The following is a 26,627-nucleotide window of genomic DNA, read 5'->3' on the forward strand; positions in this document are numbered from 1 at the left end:
TTCAGTAAAGAAACGAGCACTTTCCATTGGTCCGTTGCGTTGATGAGCTCCCCTCCTACCACAGCACCGTCCAGCGATGCAGCCGGTTCAGAGGCAGTTCAGTATTTCGCCCGATAATTGTGAAAGGGATCGTTTGGGTTTGGACAACCGTTCCTGGATCAGTCAGTATGAGTCGATCTTTAGCTGGGATCAGCAACTGAAGTGTCCTGGGACAAGATGAGCAATTAAAATTTGCTCCATTGTTTTCTATGGCAAATGTGCGACGCTCTTTCGTACAGCCTGAATTGCGGAGGAAAGCGTGTGCACGTGAATACCCGTGAATGTAAATGACACCGGACTGGCCTTTGACATTGTTTTAAGCAGGTAGGGGGAGGTACGTCATCATGCCCCTCAATTTTTATGCAATCCTAACCCCCCCAATGAATTACGTCACTGTCATTTTAATTTCTAGAATACTGTACACACATCTATTGAAATGTATGTGTTATACCTTCAGGAATTTCTTGTCTGTTTGCAACAAATAAAATAAATTACAGTACTGAGATCTAACAGTAAAGATATACAGTAGTAAATGTCCAGGCTGTATCAACCCTGTTTAACATTTTAACAGCTCTATACAGTTCTTCATACAACACTACAAATACAAAAGAATAATAAATAAAATAACACATAAGGTTAAAAATAACTCAAATTAAATTTTTTTTGCAGAACAAAGGGAGGGGTGTGGTGGCACAGCAGGTTTGGCTGGTGCCTGCTGTGTGGCAGGTCTGGGGTTCAAGTCCCTTTTGGGTGCCTTGCAATGGACTGGAGTGTCGTCCGGGGTGTTTCCCTTGCGCCCTGTTCTTCTGGGATGGGCTCCAGCTCGGCACAACCCTGCTCAGGACAAGCAGTTCGTTGGTTGGTTTTTGTGATAAAGCACATTTTCCAGCTGTTAAAATAAGTGACTCAGTGCACAGTTTTATAAAATACAAGAAAATGTAGTTTATGAATCAATGTAATTGTAGAAACATTTCAGTTCCTCAAGTTCCCTTTTGTCTGGGAGTGAATTTCACTGCTCCTGAAAGAGCTGGTTAACCAGTGAGTTTTTGCTTCTGGAATTTGAGTTTTTTTTTTTTTTTTTCTTTCCCACAGATCCATGCAGTGAAGGGAACCTGTCCGGTATTGGAAGGAAAAAAAGCATTAGGAGTACTCACAGTACTCAGTCGAGCTCCACAAGCAGTGTGGGACACATTAGGTGCCTTGCTGGACCTTTCCAAAATTTCACAACTGAATTATTCAGATTTCAGAGCCGCACGCAGGAAGGGCATTTCTCAGCTCCCCAGCAGAGCAGCTAACTGTAGGCAGAGATGGGAGCGATGTTGCTGTCGCAGGAAAACAAGTCCAGATGGTAGTATTTCCAGGTGGTCTGTGAGCCTGGAGGACACCTGTCTCTGGCTGTGAAGCTGGTCTCTCAACAGCTGAGCTTGAGGTTTCTGTCCTGATACAGACTGTTCCATAGTTTCCATGTTTCCCATCTCATGTGCCTTGGTTTCTTGCATACCATCCACTATGCTTTGATCTGTGATCCTGATTTTAAAAATATCAGTGGGATATAATTTAATTTCTAAGTCACAGAGTGTTTCGCTAGCCGAAACATACTACCTATATAACATGTGCTCAAGCTACTGGATGTTACCACCTAATTTTTCTACAGCCACTGCTGTATTACCTTTAAGAAAGGCATTTAACCTAAATTGCTGTTGGATCAATACCCTGCTATTTAAGTTGGTAATCTGTTGTAAATCATTTATGTCAGTATAAAGGTGAAAATGAAGAAAGTAGTTTCAATGAAGTATCTCAGTACACAAACCTAACATTGTAACGTGCCTTGGACAAAGACATCAGCTAAATTATGTATAATTGTGATACCTGGCAGACTCTCTTTCTTTTTACTTATTTCATTACTCTAACTTTCTTTCTCTCTGAACCGCTTGTCCCATACGGGGTCACAGGGAGCCGGAGCCTACCCGACAACACAGGGAGTAAGGCCGGAGGGGGAGGGATACACCCAGGACGGGATGCTAGTCCATCACAAGGCACCCCAAGTGGGACTCGAACCCCAGACCCACTGGAGAGCAGGACCCGGTCCAACCCACTGCACCCCCCGTTACTCTAACTGATAGTATCAAATTTTATTTGCACAGTGGATTCAGTTTTTTGTAGAGGTTTTCTATTTTTTCCATGAAAGCCTTGTCAATGCATTTTTTTTCCAGAATCAAAAACTGTTATTCAATTTTCCAAGACTGGTACACTTGACCTAAAATTAAGCATAAAGTTTAATTATAACTTGAATTCAAAACTAAGCCATCAAGTAACACTTTAAATCAGTAAGGAGGTGTAGTAGATGGTCAATGTGTCTTCTGGCCATCAGGTGGCACAAACTGACAACCAGATATCAACCACTTATCACTAGTGCCTTTAATTCTCTGTTTTATGGGGTAACAGCTTTTGTTTGTGACATGATCCTTTGTGTGTCAAATTCTGAAATGTTGCTTCCACCTGTGAGCCATTCTTGCAGAATTTATTCAAATAAGATGCCTTTCACCTTGCAAGATTTACAATTGATCATTTTATATAAGTTATGTTTCCCCCAGCTCACTCATTCATAGCCTAATCTTTCCATTGCCTGGCCTGGAAGCATAGGGCACAAAGCTAAGTAGGGGACAGCTTGGATTGGATGTCACACATCAGGGTACATCATGTATTGGCATGACTGGTAGCATAGTGGTTAGAGCTACTGCCTTTGGACCCAAAGGTTACAGATTCACATCCCACTGCAGTGTAATACTCTTGAGTAAGGTACTTCTCCCAAAATGCTCCAGTAAAAATTGCCTAAATGGGTGAATGATTGCAAGTTTCTTTGAAGAAAAGCATCATCTAAATGTAATATCGTATTTTCTTTATGTAAAATATTGTGGCATACAGCACCATGGGTTTGGAGGGGATAAGAAGGACACAGAGGTAGTGTTTATAACAAACAGTTTATTTGAACACCAGAACCAGGGAAATGATGCTCTCAGTCTGAGGACCCCATTTCCTCTAGGACCTGCACCTACCACTAGCCTGCTTAGCACCCCCAAGTCCTCTCCCTACCCACTGGCAGACACAGTCAACTCACAATTTCCCCCCCGAAGTGCCCCCAGTGGTTACACACACATTTAACATTATTTCCCATAATGCAACTATTTACATTAAACACACACTCCCTCCTAAAACAGTAACGCGGGGTCGTTACAATATATTAAATGTCCTGTTTTTTTCTGTATATAAAAGCTCCACAGTAATGAAATGATTAAAGATTAATCAAAAGCAAAATCCAGAAGTTTACTTAGTAACTGAATGAGAACTGAAAAAGAAATAGAAGGCCTCAAAGTCCAGTAAAGTCCATGGGGTAGATGACCTCTTGAAAGACATGCGTAAAACAAATGTGCACACTACAAATTTAGATAAATCATACTGAAACTGTTGAGCTTTATTCTTAGTGTAAATATCTCTGAGATCTAGGACCAAGGACTCCAAAGACGGGAGACAAATTTGACTGCAAAAATGGTGATGGTATTTGATGGAGCAGAAATATGAGCAAGGTTTTTGTGGTCATTTTTGCTGAAGACTTTCTTTCAAATGTCAAAACATGAAATCACTGTAAAAACACCAGCACAAAAAAACGATAACCAGAATAGTATAAAAATTGCCTGGTTTCCTGATTTTCAAAAAGTTTTAAACTCAATTTGGTGTGACTGACTACGCTTTAACTGAAAGCAGAGCAGGGGGCAACTCTTTGACGTACTGGAAGCCATGTAGCCAATACAAACAACAAATGTGGAGTTAAAATTGGAACCAAATTCAGTTATTCCCTTGCAGGGTGTAAGACAGTAGCAGTTTGAGCTCTATTTTTTATTTTTATGTTAATGAAGTGGCAAAAACTGGAACAAGCACCTGGTCTCGCTGCAGAAGACACCAAACTGAAGTGTGTTCTTTACCTAAATGCCCTGGGCAACAAATAAGGGGCAAAGACAAAAGCAGTAAGTTTGGGAATTAACCACCACAAGGAAACCCCACAAAGAATTCACATAATTCTGAAAATCGTCCATCTTAATTCTTATTTGTTTTGCTGATGCAATAATATGTAACAGTAACAGTGTTTGGGCAAACATTACAGTACACACATGGTACATACATTACGGTAGCAAAAATGCTCTCTTAGCAGGGTGCAACAAACATATCTCATAATAGCTGTAAAAAACACATATAATGCTGTTTGAAAGTATGTGAAGCCATTGTGTGCCTTAGTTTTACCACGAAATGGTTATTTTATGAGAAGCAGCCTTTCTCATGTGACATAAGAGGTGTGTAATGATCAGTATCGTGTGTAGTAGAAACACAGAAGTAGTGCAGTGTCGCGGTCCCCATTTGCCAGAACATCTACGACACCTACTGCACCCTGATGGGAGGAAGGATAAAAGGCAGCACCAGCAGGTCTCCCACGTGGAACCTTTGCAATGAGCAACTGTTGTTTCGATCGACCTGAGCTTGCTGAACACGTCCTGGATTTCCGACCTTGTTTCTCCTTGACCACGATTTCTGCTTTGTCATTTCCACAAAGATTGCTTGATCCTTGCTTGTCCCTTGACCATTCATTGCCTGCCCCTTTTTTTCCAATAAATTTGGAATCTTGTACTGCGCTTGAGTCCATTGCCTTCCTGAGCCCCACCATGACAGAAGGTTCCACCTCTCACCCAGACTCAGCAGAACTCGCCCATATGCGAAGCACTTTGGCATTGCAGGGCACCCGTCTCGGTGCACACGACCAGTCCCTCAAACGTTTAGAAGAAACGCTCGACGGGCTGATCAACACCCTCCGAGCTGGAGGGGTTCTCCAAACCACGGAGGAGGCTGAGTTGGTCCCCTGGAAGAGGGCACTGTGCCAGCACTCCCAAGCACCTCTTACCCAGGGACGCACATTGCCACCCCGGAAGGGTATGATGGGACACCGGAGCACTGCCAAGGTTTCTTGATGCAGTGCGAGCTGGTGTTTGCCTGCTCTCCCCAGGTATATCAATCAGACGATGCAAGGATTGCCTTTGTGGTAGCGCTACTGGCTGGTCCGGTGCGTACATAGGCAACGGCAGGGTGGCGCACACGCCTGAAAACGACCTATGCTGTCTTCCAAAAAAAGTTTGAGGCGGTGTTCAATCACCCCAACGCCGGTTGCTCGGTCAGTGACTGCCTCCTGTACCTGTGTCAGGGAACACGGACTGTGGTCGACTACGCCCTCGAGTTCCGGACCCTTGCGGAACAGAACGGTTGGAACCCCCCCTCCCTCCTTGCCTGCTTTCGAAACGGGATCCAACCCTGACTATAAATCAAGCTGGCCTATCGCGGGGAGAGTAAGAGCTTCAACCGCTTCATGGAGACCACCATCCCTGTGTACAATTTCGCGACGTAGGCCAGCTCTCTCCCCCCTGATGCAGAGCTGATGCAGGTGGGCCAGGGCAAGCTGGACCCCGAGGAAAGGAGGTGTTGCCTCCAGGGACACTTGTGCCTGTACTTTGGCTCCCCAGGCCACATCCGGTCAGCCTGCCTGGTGCAGTGGCCACGAGGGACCCACAGGGAATTGCAAGTGAGTCCCAGGGAGTACAAGGGTCAATTGACATTGCTGATCTATATCACCTGGGCGGGAAATCTATTGCATGCCCGTGCACTGTTGGACTCTGGGGTCTGCCATCTTCCATCTTGTCGGTGGCAAACAACTGGAAGTACTCCTAGATGAGGGATGCGGTCACTACCCCTATGAGCAACCTCACACACCTGGTTCAAATCATTCAACAGCTCAATCAGACAATCAGTCACCCAAGTTTTTATATAAGAAGAGTCACCTACTACGTTCTAGAATCTCAACCACTGACTGCCACAGTATGTGCCTGTTAGAGTTTCTCTTCCTAGTGTTTCCTGCTCCTGTGTTCTTACCTCTTGTCCTGAATGTCTATTCCCCATGTTCTCTTATGCATCACCCCTTTGAGGCCTCCTTATACTCAAAGTCCTCCAGTTAATGTGCATTTCACTCTCTGTGTCGTCTTTTCAAGTCTCAAAGGCACCGTGTCACTTAATGTTATCTTTACACAGCGTTTCCACAAGCAGGTGGTACAACTCTGATGGTGACACAATTCACCAAACTATTCATCATTTCAAACTAAACAAGGGACGCTCATGTGTATACACAATTTTGAAGGTTATTGTCAAATTATTTCATGACACCGTGTAGCTATGTATTTCAACAAGCTGAGAGGTGTTTGAAATCCAGGAAATATTTTTATTCTTTCAATGGAGCACAGATTCTAGGGACTGAAAATTCTTGTTTTACACTCTTTAAGCAGCGTGTTGTTAGAAGTAGTGTGGAATTCCCATGTCATTGCAACTTGTCCATAAAAACAGCTTTATGACATCATTTGCTAATGAGTTTTATGCTGGAAAAGTGGGTCCTCTGCAAACAGTTCCTTGATGAAGACCACCTGGTTCATGGATGCCCCAGGACACTGTTTAGATATGGTGCTGGGGAAGGGAGGGATGACCAGCTTCTTCTCCTGTGGACCATGAGCATGAGTGTCAGGGAATACAGGCAGTGTGGCAGGGGTGTCGCCATGTGGGGCAGCGGGTTGGTCAAGTAATGATGGGATTGAAATGGGTTGATCCACTGATGGCAGGTAGTGTACTATTCCTAGGGGACTCTTAATGGGTCTTTCATGGCTGTTGTTGTGGTGGTGGTGGTGATGCTCATGAACATGGAGGTGCAGGTGTTTGTGCTCACAGTCATGTGTGTGGCTGTGGTCCTGACTGTGATCATGGCAATGATCATGCTCATGAGCATCTTGATGGTGGTGGTCATGTGAATGTTCATGCTTGTGATCATGGTCATGAGCATGTTCATGGTGGTGACCATGGGAATGATCATGGTTGTGAGCATGTTCGTGATGGTGGTCATGTGAATGATCATGATGATGAGCAGGGTTGTCCTCGGTGCCATGGGAATGATGGTGGTGGTCGTGAGTGTGATTGTGGTAGTGGTCATGTTCTGCACCCAACAGATGTCTTGACTCCTCTCTTTCTGAAGCCTTTAAAAAGAGAATATTTTCAGTTTCATAATGTGCGTCATCGACTAAAAAGCCACAATTAACAACATATTGCTGTAGCTTTAAATTTGTGATGCGGTAAACTATTAAATTAACGATAAATTAACAATTAAATATTTCTTTTAAATTATATAGATAAAATCTGAATTATATCATGGACAACATTTCTTTAGAAATGAAATTATGAAATTTCTTACCTCAGGCTCATAGATGTCACAATTGACAATGATGTGGTCTTTCTCTTCGAACTCAGAGCGGGATCCTTTGCAATGACCCTTATGCTGTTAAATGAGGCAACAAGCAATTTTTGCCAGGAAAACACATACTGTATGTACTATATAGCTATGAAGAAACTGATCTATGGGTGTATATTTTTCCTCTTTAATGATAACCTGAAAGTATAGAAATATGGTGTTACTCACTGCAAACTCACAGTCCATCAAAGCGCACTTGGCTACCTCTGAGACATCTGTGCTGTTGGAGCAAATTGTCTCTTGAATGGTGAATTCCACAAAATCGAATACAGCAATCCCCCTCTGCAAAAGAAAATGAAGATAGATACATTCAATGAAAATACAGTTTATTGGTGTCAAATACATTTAATCACAGGTGTAGCCCGCAATATTTATTTAAGTTGTTGAGAAATATTGTAAGAACTCACCTGGACCATGCTGTTGGTGGCATTACAGAAAGACAGACGTATCGGAACTCAAGCTCAATTATACCTCTGCATCAGTACACAGAAGCAGTCATAGTACACACACACACACACGCACACACACACACACACACACATACATCTGGACAAAGGCACTCAAATAACATAACAGCAACGCAGTAATTAATCCCTCATAACTCGCCACAATGGTTGCACAACCACTATTTCCTTCCACAGCGACAGTCATGTATTATGGGAAAGCTGCCGTTCCAGTTACCACTGCTTCATTATGTTTTGTTGCATTTTCTATCAGTTTGAGTAAGAAAATACAAGAAAATGTGTTCTTCGGGCCTCATATTTATGTTTTATGCAGAGACGCTTTGAGAAAAAGATATTTTAGTAAGAGGGATCGGGGCAGGTAGTGAAGAAGGGTTTTAATTTTCATGAGGGGTCACAGCGAAAGCGTTGATGCCAGTAGGGCGGATAGTGGAGTACGCCTGTGCTTGTTACCATCAATAGACTAGTTTTCTCCAGTGTTGTTATATGCTGTTGGGGCTGTACTTTGCCAAGCTGTTTAAAAAAACTGGCAGCTGTAGACTAATAAGTAATCATAAATTACCACATTCCTACCTGAATAGATGCTCTTGTGACATTCAACAGGGCAAAGTAGTTGGAGAGTCTGCTGTTTTTGTTAAATTCCTCAAGTGATGCTTTCACTGTCTTAAGAACAGTCTCACTGTCCAGGGGCATCAGAGAGGGGCAGTCGGGACAGGTCTTGTGGACTTTGGAGGCTGGCGCTGTTCGGGAAGAAGAGAGATTTTTGTAAATTCACAGTAATTAATGTAATGTACGGGACAACTGGCAGTTTAGTGGTTAGAGATGCTGCTTTTGCACCCAAAGGACACAAGTTCAAATCCTATCTCCAGCTGTAATACCCTTGAGCAAGGTACTTATCCTGAATTGCTGCAGTAAAATTACCCAGCTATACAAATGGGTAGAGGGGGCCGCGATGGTGTAGCAGGTTTGGCCGGGGCCTGCTGTGTGGTGGGTCTGGAGTTCAAGTCCTGGTTACATTTAACCAACGCTTTTCTCCAAAGCAACATACATCTCAGAGAAATACAATTTGTGTATTACGTTAGGAGAAAGAGACATAGCTGCAGATGTGTGACTCTTAAGTAAACTTAATTCGTTTCTTTCCACTTTATGCACCGATGTTCATCGCACGAGTAGGTGCATAAAACTCAACTTTGGGTGCCTTGCAATGGACTGGTGTCCCGTCCTGGGTGTGTCCCCTCCGCCTTCAGCCTTGCGCCCTGTGTTGCCGGTTAGACTCCTGTTTGCCACGACCCCGCTTGGGACAAGCAGTTGTAGACATTGTGTGTGTCTGTGTGTGTGTGTGTATATATAAATGGGTAAATGCGTGTAAGTAGCTTAACATTGTATGTTGCTTTGGAGAAAAGTGTCAGCTAAATGAATCAATGTAATATTTCCGATGTGAACATATACATCCAGTACCTGGTCTCACGGTGCAGCTGTAGCTGTGCAAATGAACAATCCTCTGAACCTTGTTTATGAAGACTGTGGCCTTGCACTGTCCGTACACCTGGCCAGAGTAGGGAGAACAGCACACTGTCAGCCAAGAGGAATGATTGGGAGTATTGTTTTCCTTGAGTTAGATAAACATTTAATTATTAAAGGTTATAATTTTTTAAGAAAAAGTGGTTTTGGTGGTGGTCATTCATTCCTGAAGGTGATATTTTATGGTTTAACTTGCTGTTCTTTAAGTTGGTTTAAAAGCCTGCAGGAGTTCCATACCGGTGTATGTTCCACATCCCTGACTTCGCAGCTCTCCCAGGACTTCTGACTAAGGACATGGCAGTTGGTCTCAAGAACATCCATAGTTAAAAAGTAGATGATCCCATTGATACCCTGATGACACAATAAAAAAGACATTGTGATGCTGTCTATGGCAGTTTTTGTACACCCAGGTGACTGAATAAGTTTCAATAGGTAGATGGAACATGTACAATTTTTCTCCTGCATTTTCATAATTTTCAGGATTGTTCATAATTATATACTATACTGTAGACTCGATACAACATGAGTTGATATATAATGTGGTCAGAGCTTGGACCCCAAATATTTTTTTGATCAATTTTTTCTGCATGTTTCAAATCTGAGTTGTTCTCAAACACATTTCTGAAAACTGAAAGGTGAAGTTATGTAATAAAGTGATTAGTACAACAAAGACCTACAGTGAAAAATAAAAATGTGACTTTTTGGGAAACACTTTTTGAAGAGTGCCTAGTAGCTCTATGTTTTTTTTCTGCTCATTTTGTAAAACTTTTTATTCCCGCAATCTTTTGTTGTAACTTTGCTCTTTTGCTTCAAAGCAGTACGGCTTTAAATTGCTCACATGTTGGGAGATTCATTTACAAAAACAGAAGGCAACAATGTTGCAAAACCCCTTTTTTCCCCGATCTTTGATGTAGCTTCGCTGTCTTGCTACAAAACAGTACCGCTTTGACTCGCCGATTAATGCTTCTTAGATGGTTTATTTGTAAAGTCGTAAAAATGCGGCATCTTTGTATTTAATCAGCCCTGTAGCACTAATAGCACTTAATGTTACAGAACTTATTACATGTAATACTCTGGTTCATGAATAAAAATTGTACTCTTACTTAGTAATTACTTATATTTACTCATTTAGCTGACACTTTTTTGTCCAAAGCTATTTACAATGTTAAGGTTGCAGTTTCAAGCTTACAATTATTTATACACACACACACACACTTTCTGAACCGCTTGTCCCATAAGGGGTCGTGGGGAGCCGGAGCCTAACCCGGCAACTCAGGGCGTAAGGCCGGAGGGGGAGGGGACACACCCAGGACAGGACGCCAGTCCATCGCAAGGCACCCCAAGCGGGACTTGAACCCCAGACCCACCGGAGAGCAGGACCCGGTCCAACCCACTGCGCCACCGCACCCCCTCTATTATTTATAGAGCTATGTGTTTTTTTTTCCTTTTTTTAACTTAAGTAATTCTAGGGAAGGTGTCTTGCTTAAGGGTACTACAGTCAGAAGTGGAGATCAGACCTACAATCTTCCCATTCAAAGGCAGCAACTCTAACCACTACGCTACATGTGTGCAGACAGTAGCTTTTACCGTTGTTAATCTTGTCTCAGCAGCAAACTGGAGTTAAACTTTGTTCAACTTTCATCAAAACGGGAAACTCGTTGCAATACGGACTCACTTATAACGTGGTATGAACATTTTGACCCTGCCGTCCACCTTATATCGGCTCTACAGTGTATAGTTATATACAAATATATAATGAAACAAAGAACAATGCAACAGCAAATTTCTTGAATTTCTTGTGTCTCCGAACATAATCTGACAGTAGTATATTTAGGTATTTTTAGCATACTTCAATGACACAGGACACTGAGGCAATCAGAAGGATTTAACTGTGTGCTACCTTTATTTTAAGTAAAATACTAACCTCTCTCTTCCAAAACCTGTAATGAGTGGAGGTCAGACCCAGGACCCATGTGACAGATTACACCCCTCACTTACATGTGGCATCTGATTGACATTGCAGAGGCGGTTGAGGCTGAGCACATAACCTTGGATGCGGTCCTGGTTGATTTTGGTCAGAGCCAGCTTGGCAGCACCCAGAGCAGAGGGGTCTTGGCACGAACCTGGCTTTGGGATATCCACAGGCGCCCCCCAGGTATACATACAGAACAGTAGCAGCAAAATGCAGCTCTTCATTGTGGCTCTCATGTCTTCACACCTTAGCAGGGAATGGAGGGAAACCTGGTGCTTATATATCCCTGCAGGGCACCCCCTCCCCTGATACAATTCTGCAGTCTTGAGCTTACGACTAGAGGTCAGCAAATAAGACCTTTCCCACTGCTGAGTTTTCTTGATTCCATCTAGGACCTCGCTCACTGTCAGTTCCTTCTAATCTTGTTTACTCTTTTTCATCCGTTTACTGTGGACTGCCTTCCTTGGGTAGGGTAAAGATCTGTCCTTCTCTCAATGATCCACGGCAACAAAGAAAATGGGAAAGCATGTTGTTTCACATGTTTGCATGCAGCTGTATTATAGTGTACCAATTCAAGCAGCTACCAGAACGCGAAGTGTCCAGTAAGAAAGAAGCCGTACACATATTGCTTTTATTTGTGAAAAGCGACAGTCTTGATAAAGCAGTCTGCTAAGCATCTACATGTAGACTACAGACCAATAAAGACCAATTACTCTTACTTCTGGTACAATTGGAACAGATTTCCAAATGCGGATTTTGCCTAGGCAACTCAGTTAAATTCTCTGAGGCTGAAACAAAGGCAGCTGACAGTGAAACGCTTTCCTGATTTATCTCCAAAATAGATCGTGCGAAGTTTCAAACGAAAAACTTTCATAGGTAGTTGATGCACATGGTTATAGCACTAGTTCTGAAACATGAGTCATTTTGAAATACTTTAAAGATCAGGTCAGTATGGACTAATCAATGTAAGACAAGTGGGACCATGTGATTTGGCACTGGTGCCGTTGCTTTGTCTAATCTACACAAATGTCACATGTTATTGAACAGTGAAGAAACTGGTTCGCTCTTTAGAGTATTAAAATCTAGGTTGTTTAGGGCTTAAGAGAGCTAAATATTTCCATCAAGACTTCCAGCAGGAAGTAAGCATTATTACTACTACATCGGAAACTTGGAGGCCACTGGCAAACCACTTCCATCCCTCTTTTGCCTTAGAAACCATGTTAGCTATGGGTCAGACTCAACTCAATGGTACATCCATCAATATTGCCTCATCTCAGCACTGTGGCGAAACAGCCAACAAAGTTCAAAACATGATTGAATTTATCGGCAAGAATACAAATGTAAGTTGAAGGGCGTCACACTAAGGCCTTTAAATACACTATTAATTAATCATGACATTTATATATAACTTTAGTCATCACATCTGAAAAGAAATACCACTGTACTAGAGCAATGTTTGCAGTGTGTGATTTGGATGATTGCTGGATGTAATACATGGCAATAACAAAATTTCTTTATTTTTAACCAAAGGCAGTAGGTTAATGGGGAGTTGGTTAGGTGTTGGGTGCCTGCACATGAGCCAGGTATTCTGGCTCCTTGACTTTTAAAAACAACTTCAAAGACTGGACAAGATCCTTGGTCTTGGCTATTGTTTTGACTGTATATTTACTCACTGTGTAAATGAGAAAGGAGCCCACTTTTGGCTATCTGATAACAGTCAGAGGATGTTACAATACCCTCACTGTTCACAAGTGATTTTGGGAGTGGGTCGGCATCGGCTTAGAGGTTGACCCCTAGAGTGAGGTGCTGGAGGATGTGTATGAGTCTTCCAAAAGCCCGCAGCCAGAGAAGGGCCCAGAATGTTTCTCAATAACAAACACAAATGCTCCTCTGTGCCACAAACTTCAAAGTCCACATGGTAACAGAGGTGACCAGGACTCATGACTCAGGGATGGAATGGACCATGTAGGGAGAGAAGCCCTTGACCTCAATTGGTGGTGGCTGAGTCATCCTGATAGATACTTAATACAAATGATTTCAGTAACAACATATTGCAGTGCCCCCTAGCAGTGTTACTAGATACATGGCTCTGAACAGGTTCTTGTTTTTAACTTAAATTTTATTGGAATAAAGTTATTTAATATTACACACAATTGAAATCTGAACACATTTAAAAAGAGCTACATTTCCTTTGGTTGGTCAACAAAAAATTTACAGGTGAACAGATGCTCTTTATTGAACACTGTCCAAACACAACATCAGCAATGGGACAACCTATCAAAACAGAACCCCAACAGGCCTGGACACTAACACCAAATCACACACACCGCTTGTCCTAAGCTGGGGTCGCGGCGAGCTGGAGTCTAACCCAGCAACATAGGACGGAAGGCTGGAGGGGGAGGGGACACACCCAGGACGGGACACCAGTCTGTTGCAAGGCACCCCAAGCAGGACTCAAACCCCAGACCCACTAGAGAGCAGGCACAGGGCAAACCTGCTGCGCCACCACACCCCCCTACTAACACCACATGTTTACATTAATTTACATCACCCCCTCCCCATGTTTTTGCAATATAAATTATGGGTTAAATGCAATAGTGCAGGAAGAATAGCAGGCATCGTAAAAAATGAGTTTGTCATTACCGGATTAATTTGTTAGAAGACCTTGAATAGACCAATTTGTGATCTATTCAAATGGAAAAGTAATTGGAAAGTAGCATAATAGTGCAAGTGGCTTTGGAGATAGATAAATAAATGTAAATGTTCAGTTTTTGGCAGGGAAGATTCAGGTTAATGTCAGTGGCTGACAGCCGCATCTCATGCCCTGAGTTGAAGGACAAGTCCTTCTCTGCCTTCTGTCTCCCAGTTGCCTTTTGGAGGCCGACATGGACACGTTCCCAGTCTTCCACACTCCTCCTCATCTAGTTTTCCATGGCCAGGTCTAGTTTCCAAGCAAATAATGAGGGCTGATAATGTAAGTCACTCTGGAAAGGAGTTAACCCTGTGGAGAAATGAATGTGATAATGTCCAGGTTGGCTCTGTGAGCTGTTTTGAGTCATTTGAGGGTACAGCAGCAATACAGAGGTCCACTCACACTAATGAAAGTACACCACCATAGCAAGTTTTATGGCCAGTAGTTCCTGCCTACATCATGGTTACATTTCAGTAGTTACAGTTTACATGAGAGAAAGGATTATGGGTGTAGGCAGTGAGCCTACACCCACAGTGAGACATAGTGCTGTGTGATACTTGCACCTCCTCTGACCACTGAGGGATCAACCTGTACCATAGAATTTCCTGAGGGATCTGGGTATCATATAATGGCTGGAGCGGTGAACTGACCTTTTCGCTCCTGAAAAACCCAGAGTTCTTTGGGGCTCCATGTGATCCTCTTTGGTTGGTATTATGCTGGGGCCAGCAAAGGGACTAGAATAATGCTGAAACATTTACATTTCTTCATTTAACTGATGCTTTTCTCCAAAGTGACTCACAATGTTAAAGAGGAAAGAAACAAACTAAGTTTTCTTAAGAATCACATGTCTGCAGCTATGTCTCTTTCTCCTAATGTAATGCACAAACTGTATTTTCGCTGAGATGTACGTCACGTTGGAGAAAAGTGTCTGCTAAATTAATTAATGTAAATTACACACACACACACTTTCTGAACCGCTTGTCCCATACGGGGTCACGGGGAACCGGAGCCTACCCGGCAACTCAGGGCAGAAGGCCAGAGAGGGAGGGGACACACCCAGGACGGGACGCCAGTCCGTCGCAAGGCACCCCAAGCGGGACTCGAACCCCAGACCCCCCCCAGAGAGGAGGACCTGGTCCAACCCACTGCGCCACTGCGCCACCGCGCCCCCCCAAATGTAAAGTATTTACAGTTATACAGCTAGGTAATTTTACTGGAGCAGCTTAAGGTAAAGAAGCCCCTCCACTTAAGGAAATAGACTGTTCTTCAACCCCTTACGTAAGTCAGAAGTTACATATGTCAGATTTCCCCTCCTCCCCCATCATTCAACATCATCATGTATTCCTTTATATGTGTAACAACCTTCACTATCGTATTTATAGTCGATACAGCTGAACCTGGTTCCTGCGCTATAGACAATAATCTTTCTCCACCTTCATACTTCCTTATTATATTTAATTTCATCTCCAAATCGATTGCTGTATGCTTGCAAGACGATTCTAATTTTCCTTCAAGTGCACGTTTACCACCAGGTATTGTAAATTATGAAAAGGGTAGAAAATATGCAAAAAAAGCACTACACTAAGGAGAGGAGATGCGTTCACAGCTCAAAACATGCAAGACCTGAGAAGATGCAGCTTCCTACCTTCTCTAGCTATGCTGACTTGCGCTTAATGTATTTCAGATGTTTTGCGTAAGTGCTATCTGTAAGTAATGTGTATGTCGGGAATTTTTTCCGTGAACCGCCCAGGTGGGTGACAATCATGTCTAATGTCCAATGATAAAAGTTAGCAAAGTCCAAAAATGCTGATTGAAAGCCACAAAAAAGTGAAAAAAGGATGATTAAAAAATAAACTGGCAAACAGTTAAGGGGCTCAGCAGTTAGTGCTCTTACCTGGATTAATTGTACATATGTCCAAACTCAACAGAGTCTCTATGGAGTTTCAACGCGCTCGCTGCGTCTGTGGGGGTTTCCACCCTCAGTCCAGAGACAGGTGAATTGAGACACTCTGAAGTGCCCCTAGTGTGTGAATGAGTGTGTCTATGTGTGCCAACCCTATTATGAACTGTCATCCCATCCAGAGTGTTCCCTTCTTAGCCTTACATATATTCATTTAGCATCCTGGGTGTGGCCCCTCCCCCTCTGGCCTTACACCCTGTGTTGCCAGGTAGGCTCCGGTTCCCCGCGACCCCATATGGGACAAGTGGTTCAGAAAATGTGTGTGTGTATGTGTGTGTATGTGGTTTATTGCCCATTTAGAGCAAATTTTGATTTTTTTAAACATAAAAAAAAAACATTTATTTACTTTAATTCATCTGAAGAATCGGTCATTTCCCCAAATCCATCTGTACACTCTCCTTTTTAGCTAAAATCCTTTGTAGCCAAAAATGGAATGTCCCCCCCCCCACAATAAATTCCTTTCCTCAAACAAAAAATGTGTTACTTTGCTATTCATGTTGAGGAGGAAATACTGGCATATCTAATGCCATTTGTCAAGTGTACACAATTTACATTTAGTCATTTAGTTGACACTTTTTTCCCAAAGCAACTAAAAAAGTTAAGGCCCTTGCAATTAGGGGTGCGGTGGCGCAGTGGGTTGGAGAAGGTCCTGCTCTCCAGGGGGTCTGGGGTTCGAGTCCTGCTTGGGGTGCCTTGCGATGGACTGGTGTCCTGTCCTGGGTATGTCCCCTCCTTCTCTGGCCTTACGCCCTGTGTTGCCGGGTGGGCTCCGGTTTCCCGCAACCCCGTATGGGGTGAGCGGTTCCGAAAGTGTGCGTGTGCTTGCAATTATTTACCTATTTGCTACAGCCAGGGGTGGGAATTGAACTTGTAAATCTAAAGGTAGTTGCTCTAACAACTACACTACCAGCTGTCCCCAATTAATTGCTAATAATCTCATGTAAGCCCTCTTGACAGATTTTAAAATGTGACTTGCAGTCATCGTTATTGTTCACATTAATGAGATAAAAAATATTTTAAGGCAATAATTTCATTTTTACACCTTGTAGAGTAATAGCTGTTTGCATGAGACATTGAAATAACACAATGTGAAGAACAGCAATGTAACAATGCAATTTTCAGGAAAAGAGACATTTAATTTTAATAGAATTTTTCGATTTGTCTTAAAAACAGTTATGCTTTTAAAGTAATGTCCAGCTAATATGGATTTTTAATACAATTTATAAGAAACTTCTGACAATGTCATAGCTCTGTTTCTAACCCAAAGACAACCCTGGTCAGTTTTAAACGTGTCGTGGACCTGCGCCTCCCACTATGCCTTCGTGGCTTTCACCATTCGTAGGTGGAATGGTGTGGTGGTGGTGGCAACCCTTGAAGCCTGGGCGCATAAAGGGTGGTGGGAAGGAACGTATTGGGTGGATTTTATTATCCCTAAAAGGAGGCATACCACAAACGCGTGGGTGGTGGTGTTCAGAAGATTCCTTTAGGACAGGTGGGTGACCATCATGGTGCCCAGGTGGGCCATGAGGCAACTTTGGTGGGCCATGAGGCAACTTTGGTGGGCCATCAGGCTTTCCTGGAGGACCTACATGGTCTTCAGTGTGGCCACCAGGATGCTTAGGTGGGTCAGCATGGTGTGGAGGTGGGCCGTCATGGGAATGAGGGCCATGGTGCCTTCCACCTGGAACTCCATGGTGAAAATGATGGTGATGATGGTGATAGTGAGCAGTTGTGTTCTGAGGGAAATGCATAGCAAAACCATTCAGTTTTTAATTATAATCTCCCTGCAGAAATAAATATTATATAATTATAGTGAATCACAACAGTCCTACTAATCTTTGACATAGAGTGCTGCTTGAAAGGATGTGAATCTCTCATGTCCCTCAGTTTTACCATGAAACGGTTATTTAATGAGAAGCAATCTTTTTCATGTCACATAACTGGTGTGTAATGACCAGTTCGATATGTTGCTTTAGAGGAAATCAAGTGTTTAGCAGAAACACAGAAGTAGTGCAGGTGCAAAAATAAGTGAACCCTAAGTTGCATTGTTTACACCAAGTAGGTAAGTAGAATCAGGTGTGTAAATCATAATAATTTATACATTCTAGAAGTTTATTTTAAGATTTGAACATTTAGATTTTATAAGTTTAATTTAATATTTTATACCAGAATAAAGACCACCCCTATGTGATTCATGTACTTTCAGGCAGCACTTTATTTGGCAGATTACCATTTGGGACAATGAAACTGAGAAATTATTTTGTAAAACTCCTGTGGTGTTTCATATATTTCAGAAATTCCCAGAGATATATAGTACAGTGATATAAGTTGCAGTAAAGTGCAATAAGTTGCTGTAAAGTGCAATACAGTACCTGTGCTTCATAGAGGTCACAGTCAACAGTGATCTCACCATCTCCCAGCAATGTGGACGTACAGAAGCCAAAACGCTAAAAAAGCAAATTTTCATTTAAAAAAGTTTTAATCCAAATTAAATAGTTAGTATATTGCATGAGAGAACGTTCAAACTGTTAACTTACAACTTCTTCCTTGCCAAGCATCTTACACTTGCTTTCCTCAGGATTGTCTTGGCGTAAGCATGTGGTCTCCACGATGGCAAATTGAGCAAAGTAAGACTGTCCCTGGAACATGTACTGTAAAAAGGGATGACACAAAGAACTATGGTAAAAGCAAGTGTTTAAATGGGGTATTATAAGTTATTGAATGCATTTTTGCAAAGTATTGGGGAATTAGAAATTGAACCCATACAGTAGTGCTTTTGAATGACCAATAAGCCCATTGCATTTCAGGTGTACATATACCGTGGAGATGTGCTTCAGAACATTTACCTGTGTGGAGATCCTGCCAACTTCTAGCATCTTCCAGTAATTGGTTTCATTTGTTTCTGCGTGGAACTTCTTCATTGCTTCCTTGATGCTCTCCAGTCCTTTGGGGTCGGTCAAAGAGAGGAGGCTGGGACAATCTGGGCACACCTTGACTAGTTCCTCTGCTGAAGCTGTTGGGGGTATTGGGAAAAAAACAAGAATGTTAATATTGCTGCATCACAGGAAGCATCAGCCAAGCTTATGGTTTGAAGCAGCACATTAAACAGTTATTTATATCGCTTACCCGGTTCAGAGTGACATGAGTACTTTATTGCAAATGTCTTTCCGTTTACTATGGTCAGGGTCACGTTGCAGTTCGACACAACTTTCTGCATGAGAGGACAGATGTGTGTTTACTCAGGTTGCTTCATCAGTTATTTGAAGAGAACCTACAAGGTTTTACTTAATATTAAAAAGTTACCAGATACCATACTGTGAGCCAAGGATTTCAGTAGTTTGGTTGAGAGGATTGTTTTTATTCTTGTTTCAAAAACATACTTACTGTTTCATGCATCTGTCTGAGCTGACATTCCTCAAGAGGTTTTGGGTTCACAACATGGCAGTCGGTTTCCTCTAACACCAGTTCCAAGTGAAATTCACACTCGGTGTCATCCTGTCCAAAACGGCAATGACACATTTAACTGGTCAACCCCACATGCTTTCTATCTAGGGAAAAAATATTTGCTTATCTCAACCATGCTTAGAAAGGCAGTCATGGATGATCACGATCTGCTCACCTTCTTTTGAAGTTTGCTGGAGGCGGTGTTAGTGAGCCTGTATTTGTAGCCATGGTGGTGATAGACTGCAATTTGTTTCTCCGCTGCCTGAGAAGCCTCTTGGACCCCCTTCTCATCGCAGGTGACGGGATGGGGATCGACGTGAGGTGGAGGGGGTATAGAGAGCACCTGAATCAGCAGGGACAGTACAATGAGTGCCCTCATGTTGTCACTGCTGCACAGGAACCTGAGGAATGAACTGCCCCTAGTCTCCTCCTGTATTTATATGATTTTGTCATTCAGAGGCGAGAAGAGTAAACAGTGTCTAGATCAGGGGTCAGCAACCTTTTTGAAACTGAGAGCTACTTCTTGGGTACCGATTAATGTGAAGGGCTACCAGTTTGCTTTTTGGGGGCTTTTCACCAGTCTTGTGAAAAAAGACTGCTGTTTGCACAAACCTGCCTTTAACTCGCGGGCTTTTTCCACTCGTAATGCGCTGCCCGGTGGGTAGTTAGCATGGTGGCAGCTTGCGTGACACGTTCTGAAATGTCTCTCAACATTGTGCCGCTTTGCCGTCGCCACAGTCGCCCCGCAAATGAGACACACGCAGGAATCTTTCACAGTGGTAAAAAAGAACTCTTCCTCCCATTCACTGTGAAAATGATATGTTTTCTTTCTTTTTTCTGCCATGTTTTCGGGGGTAAATCATCTCCTCCCCTTCACTGCGCCCGCTAGCTGCTCTCTGCGGCAACGGTTGCCGTGGAGACCAGCTAGCTCTAATCTAATATGAAATATTTTTTAAAGTTTTTTTTTAATATTGTCATTTTCAAATTTACACCAATGCAAGTGTGATTTAAAAAGAATAGCAACAAAAAAAATTAGATGCAGCTTACTGGTAAGTGGCGCTATGGGGAGCTATTTTTAGAACAGGCCCGCGGGCGACTCATGTGATCCTTGCGGGCGACCTGGTGCCCGCGGGCACTATGGCATGTTGGTGACCCCTGGTCTGGATTGTCGTGTCGTTTAAATCTCTAAATAACCAGCAGACTTGGAACATTCCAAATTTCTTCTTTGAACCTCTACATGATGTTCATTTTGACACATAAAAACCATTACCACAAATTATTTTTATTAGAAAAATGCTTAAATTTTGGTATGGATATTCTTTGGATAGCTAAAGCCAAATATTTTTTGGTTCATTCACATTACATACATTTTTCCATCTCAACTGAAAAAATCCTCAAAAAATAACACAGAATTTCTTTTAATATTCTGATTTTAATCTTTTGAAACAGATTTAATTATCACTTATTATTTGCGTATTAAAATGAGTTAGTATAAAAGAATTAGGCTGTATACAAATATTAAAATAAGAATATTACCATACAACAAATGTAAGGGGATGGTGGTCAGATAGAGGGCTAATAGTTAAGATTTTAGATCTATCTTAAAAGCAACAGCTAAGCATTTAATTTAGAAAAACTGAGAAGTGAATATATTCACTATTTTTCTCTTTTCTCATAAATTTCGCAGTGTTCTTTCGTGATATTAGGACAACGGGGTCACTGATTAACCAGTGTGTTCTGAGCTTGGCGAGATAATGAAATGTCTGTTTCAGGGTTTCAGTGTAGCGCACCCTTCCATTTTGAACCCCTGCCATAGTGTGGAATTTACAGTTTAATGGGTCTTTTTTTATTTGCTAAAATTTTTGACAAAAAGTGTTCTTTACCTTGAGTCGTGAGTGTCCTGACAGTCACAGACAGAAAAAAAACACACCTTTTTAAAATTTGTATATGTACAAATACAGTAGAACTTAGCAATTTTTGAGCTAGGGTGAAGTGCTCATTATTAAATGTGTCTAAATGTGTCTAAATGTGTTAGTAATTGTTTTGCAAAATGTTATTTAAATGATATTCAGTGTTTCAAAGGACCTGTTTGAAACTGCTATACACAGAATTAACAATTTTGGCATTTTTGTCAGAGCAGTACTGGTGGAATCTGACACTTTAAATTTCAATTCTAAAGCCAAATTTGATAGTAAATCTACATAAAATCAATCTGCAACATAACACTAAATTGATGGTACTGTTGGCCAGGAAACTGAGTGTGTGTTTGCCTACAGCCAGGGCTGCCTGCTGCAGTTTGAATGTAAAGTTCATGATGGCTGAGACTACACAATGACTGAAAATTCACTGTGTGGGGAATAAAAATGTTCTCAAATCAGTGTTGTTGCATGCTTTGTGGCAAACTGTGGGGTCATTGTAGCAAGTATAATACCAGGTACAAATATTTTTTGGAAGAAATAGATAATTTTAGAGCATTTCTTGGGAAACACAACCAGCAACTGTATAGCCTAAGTGAACAGCACCCTGGGATAACAATGATCTCCTTACATACCAGTTTTCACAAGCAGGCCACATTCCAGGGAACTGGAAATGATTTGTCACAACACACACAGACACCCACACACACACACACACACTAGCTGAGGTCGCTTGTCCCAGGCGGGGGTAGCGATGAGCTGGAACCTAACCCGGCAACACAGGGCATAAGGCTGGAGGGGGAGGGGACACACACAGGACGGGACGCCAGTCTGTCACAAGGCACCCCAAGCGGGACTTGAACACCAGACCTACCAGAGAGCAGGACCCAGCCAAATCTGCTGCGCCCCCTTTGTCATAATATATATCATTTTAAATCAGACATAGCGCAATCTTTTGTACACAAAACTCTGAAGTTTATTTTCCTTCTTTTTCATAGCAGCTTGTATCTTTCAAGAACACTCGTCAGTTGCCTGGAGACGTTTGAAGTCCAAGTAAATTATTTTTATTCCCTCAATTTAGTACATATTGTAGGGACTGAAAAGTCTTGTTTTACACTCTTTAAGCAGCATGCTGTTAGAAGTGGTGCGAAATTCCTAGATTGTTCCAACTTATCCATAAAAAACACCTTTATGACATCATTTGCTAATGAGTTTTGTGCTGGAAAAGTAGGTCATCTGCAAATGCTCTCCGTCATGAAGACCACCTGGTTCATGGGTGCCCCAGGACACTGTGTAGACATGGTGCTGGGGAAGGGAGGGATGACCAGCTTCTTCTCCTGTGGACCATGAGCATGAATGTCAGTGAAAATAGGCAGTGTGGCAGGGGTTTCGCCATGTGGGACAACGGGTTGGTAAGGTAATAATTCAATTGTCACGGGCTGATCCGTTGAAAGGATGTAGTATACCGTTCCCAGGGGCCTCTTAATGTGGATTTCAAGGTTGTGACATAGTGGTGGAAGTGTTTGTGCTCGTGGTCATTGGTTGTGTGTGATAATGGCCTTGACCATAGCCATGGGCATGCTTGTGATCATGGGAATGATTATGGTATCTTATCCTGCTCCTTGTTTGTGGGCATGTGTCATAACCACAAAGCCAGGAGACAAGTGTGGGACCATTTATTGTTTTCCAAAGGACAAAGGCAGGAATTGTGGTCTGGGACAGGCGTGCGTCAAATAATCGAGGAGCAAACGTTGTTCTTAGGGCAAATCTGAGGTCATCGTCAAATAGATTGAGCTGGGTTTGAAGCAGAAGGTGTCAGGAACTGGGGCAAGCAGTTGGAAAAACCAACCTTTCAGGTTGCGAATGCAGAGAGAACAATTGTCTCATTGAGATTTTGCAACCTAGGAGTGGCGGTGTTGCTTCCTTTATGCCTGCCCCCACTGATTCCTTCTGGGTGTATTCAGCTGGAATGTGGTTGGGGGTGTGACAGTATGGTTGTGACTTTAGCCATGTTTCCTCCTTTTCTTTACAAGATTGTCATGATTGGTTCCGGAAGGAAGCGGCGGACCCAAGTGCCGGTCGTCTCACACTGGGTTCCCCAAGCCACCAACTCCCCAGTGCTCCGACAAAAAACTGGATCAGGTGGGAGAGCCACGGGAACCCTAGAATCAGGGGAAGCTCAGGAGATGTAATCAAATAAAATTTCAACGTTTCTTGGTGACATACCCCCACACTCACGGTCACCGGTGCAGTCTGATGGTCCACGTAACCCCTCCCTAGGGGCTGGCCATCCAGAGCCTTCACTTTCAGATGCCTCTCAATGGGTTTGATGGGGATGCTATGCCCCCGAGCAAAACCAGAGTCCATGAAGCACCATGGCTTGAGTCTTCGCCTCCCCTGAACCCCACGACAGCATAATGGGTACGGTTAGGCGGTTACAACAAAGGGTCCCACTCTCCTTGGTCTTAGGGCGGACAGGGCACCGGAGATGGATGTGACCAGATTCTCCGCAGTAGAGACACAGTTGCTTTTGTAGTCGTCACTGGCGTTCTGCGGAGGACAGGCGTCAGTGCCCCAACTGCAGTGGTTCTGCTTTCTCCTGAGTGGGACAGGAGCCTTCTGGGGCAGGTTCTGGGCCGAGTTAACGGCTTCGGTGCTGATTATTCAAGGCGACTTCAGGTTTCTATGAAACGATCCAGGGTCCATCTTTCTCCCCGGCACGCCATTTCCTTGCAGATGTGAGAGTTTAAACCACGGCGAAAACAAACTAACAAAGCTTTCTCGCCCCGACCACTGCGCTCAGTGAGGGTATGGAATTCTATGGTGTAATCTGCCATGGGTCAGTTACCTTGCTGTATGTCCATGAGTTTCTCACTCACGTGTTTTTCTGGGTGAAGAAGTCCGAAAATGGAGATGAATCGGCTCTTGAACTCATCATATGTGCTTGGTGAGCCACTCGTCCATACCGCTGTCGCCCATTCAAGTGCTTTGCCCATGAGCAGGGAGAGTAGATAGGTGATCCGGCTCTGATCGGTGCTATAAACATGAGGCATACTGGAAAAAACGAGCTCACATTGTAATAAGAAACCCACACAGTAAACCGCCGGGGTCCCATCAAAGTGGGTCGGAGGGGATACACGAGGACAGGGTATCTGAGGTTCTGAAGGCGCAGGAGTGGCTGCGCGAACACTCTCCAAGTCTCCAAGGTGCTTACCAATCCGTTGCAAGCGGACTCGAGTTTTAGGAGCGACTGTTCAAGCTCCCCTAAGCGCATGTCCCAAGCATGGAGCTCTCCCCGCAGGTAGCTCGGCTCCGCTGGGTCCGTATTCAAGGTGGAACCTTCTCTCATGGTTGGTTCCAGAAGGAAGCGGCGGACCCAAGTGCAGAGCAGGATTCATGGTTTATTCAGGGAAATCCAAGAGTGGACGTCAAGGGACAGGGAATCTGTCTTCGAGGCACGAACTTCGTTACAAGGAGAATCCAGAAGGCAAGGTCGGTACACAGGCAAAAGGTCAATGATCATAGGAAGGTACAGAAATGTAGGAGCAAAGGATGGGATCGGGGAAGGCATCAGGGAACAGGAAGGAGTGGAGCAAGAGGCTAGGAGATCACTAACAACAACAGGCTGAACAAGGTTCTGCATCAGCTAGTGGTTTGACGCAACCTTTTATGCCCCAGTCTGCGCCACGTCCCAGGTGTTCCGCATCAACTCGAGGGTGTGGGCGTGACAAAAATTAAGTTCCAACCTAGGATTTGCTGGAATTCCCACTCCTGGTTAGAGTATCAACTGCTTTATCTATATACCATTTGTAAGTGATCTTTCTCATGTACAATAATACACACACACACACACACATTTTCAGAACCGCTTGTCCCATACGGGGTCACGGGGAACCGGAGCCTACCCGGCAACACAGGGCGTAAGGCCAGAGGGGGAAGGGGACACACCCAGGACGGGACGCCAGTCCGTCACAAGGCACCCCAAGCGGGACTCGAACCCCAGACCCACCGGAGAGTAGGACTGGGGCCCAACCCACTGCGCCACCGCACCCCCTTGTACAATAATAATGATGTAATAATAAACTATGCATTATTTGGAAATGATTTAATTCTGTAGTTTATGTTCGAGTCCGAAGTGGCTGTCCTGTCTCTGAAAGCCTTTTGTGCTCCTGTCCAAGACTCGTGTTTCAGTCCGCTGTTCCATCACACCTATGTGTTCAAGTCCCAGTCACAGATCCGTGTTTCATTTTCTGCCGTTGTAACAGTACCCAGTGTGTCTCTGTTGTGTATCAACTCTGCGCTGTACTTCCCAGTTAGCACAGTGCACTTGTAAATAGACATACTTTACGTTCATGTCCGGACGTTACAGTAATACATATCCATGTTCGTAATACATCTGGACGTTACAGTGGCCTCCCTCTTTTTGATTCTCATTCTGTTTGACCTCTGCGCAACATCTGACACTGTCTACCATGAGATCCTGCTTTCCTGTCTTCAACATCTTTCAGTCAAAAGAACAGCACTGAAATGGTTTCAGTCTTACCCATCAGGTAAATCTTGTCAGTTGCCTTGATGCAGCTCTCTTTCTTCCTCTTAATCTCAGCTGGTGTTTCCCAGGGCTCACTGCTGGTCCCTTTACTCTTCTCCATCTACACCTCTTCATTACCTCTTTCTGCACCTTTTGGCTTGGTCATTTCCTGTCACAAGTTCTCCTACCACTGCAGTGCTAACGACACTGCTGTTCTCTCATGCCTCTGAAGCTACTGATGTGTCCTCTCTCATCACAACATGGCTCTCGGAGATCTCTTCTTGGATTGCCATGTTGCTTGATCACCATCAACAACTCAGCCTTTTCAAGACTGAGTTTCTTCACTTCCCACCGGATATGTTCATCTGTGGGGAACTCTCTATCAAACATCACAACACAGTCATTTTATCTACTTCATGTGTTAAGAGCCTGGGAGTAATGATCAAATTAAATCTGCTCTTCTCACGAAACATCACATTCATAACTCGGCCCTGCAGATACATCATACATAACATATGCTGAACGTCCCGGTACCTCACAACACACTGTGCAGCTTCTGGTCCAGAGTACAATGATACCCTGCCTGGTCTACTGCAACTTCTTCCTGTCTTCCTCGTGTTAGACTTGTGATTCTAAAGGGTGGTTTGTTACTTTCCACCATATGAACCACACATCATACAAGTAGCTGCATAAAGGTTTATCCAAATAATCAA

General features: G+C 43.4%; 2 protein-coding genes across 2 annotated transcripts; both read right to left on the minus strand.

Annotated features, from left to right (window-relative positions):
* Positions 1–6,488: 6,488 nt before the first annotated feature.
* LOC108939359 (fetuin-B-like) lies at positions 6,489–15,981 on the minus strand. Its single transcript, XM_029249719.1, has 8 exons — positions 15,961–15,981; positions 11,401–11,620; positions 9,655–9,753; positions 9,340–9,427; positions 8,455–8,621; positions 7,589–7,702; positions 7,364–7,447; positions 6,489–7,148 (listed from the first exon to the last, which is right to left on the minus strand). The coding sequence occupies exons 2-8, from the start codon at positions 11,608–11,610 to the stop codon at positions 6,489–6,491; spliced, it is 1,422 nt and encodes a 473-aa protein (XP_029105552.1). The 5' UTR covers positions 11,611–11,620; positions 15,961–15,981.
* A 1,160-nt stretch (positions 15,982–17,141) lies between these two features.
* On the minus strand, positions 17,142–19,894 carry ahsg1 (alpha-2-HS-glycoprotein 1). Its single transcript, XM_018760999.2, has 7 exons — positions 19,646–19,894; positions 19,411–19,521; positions 19,153–19,237; positions 18,873–19,039; positions 18,564–18,677; positions 18,399–18,473; positions 17,142–17,762 (listed from the first exon to the last, which is right to left on the minus strand). The coding sequence occupies exons 1-7, from the start codon at positions 19,847–19,849 to the stop codon at positions 17,310–17,312; spliced, it is 1,209 nt and encodes a 402-aa protein (XP_018616515.2). The 5' UTR covers positions 19,850–19,894; the 3' UTR covers positions 17,142–17,309.
* Between the last annotated feature and the right edge of the window lie 6,733 nt (positions 19,895–26,627).

This window comes from Scleropages formosus, chromosome 2 (assembly GCF_900964775.1).
Source record: "Scleropages formosus chromosome 2, fSclFor1.1, whole genome shotgun sequence".
In the NCBI taxonomy this organism is placed as follows: Eukaryota; Metazoa; Chordata; class Actinopteri; order Osteoglossiformes; family Osteoglossidae; genus Scleropages; species Scleropages formosus.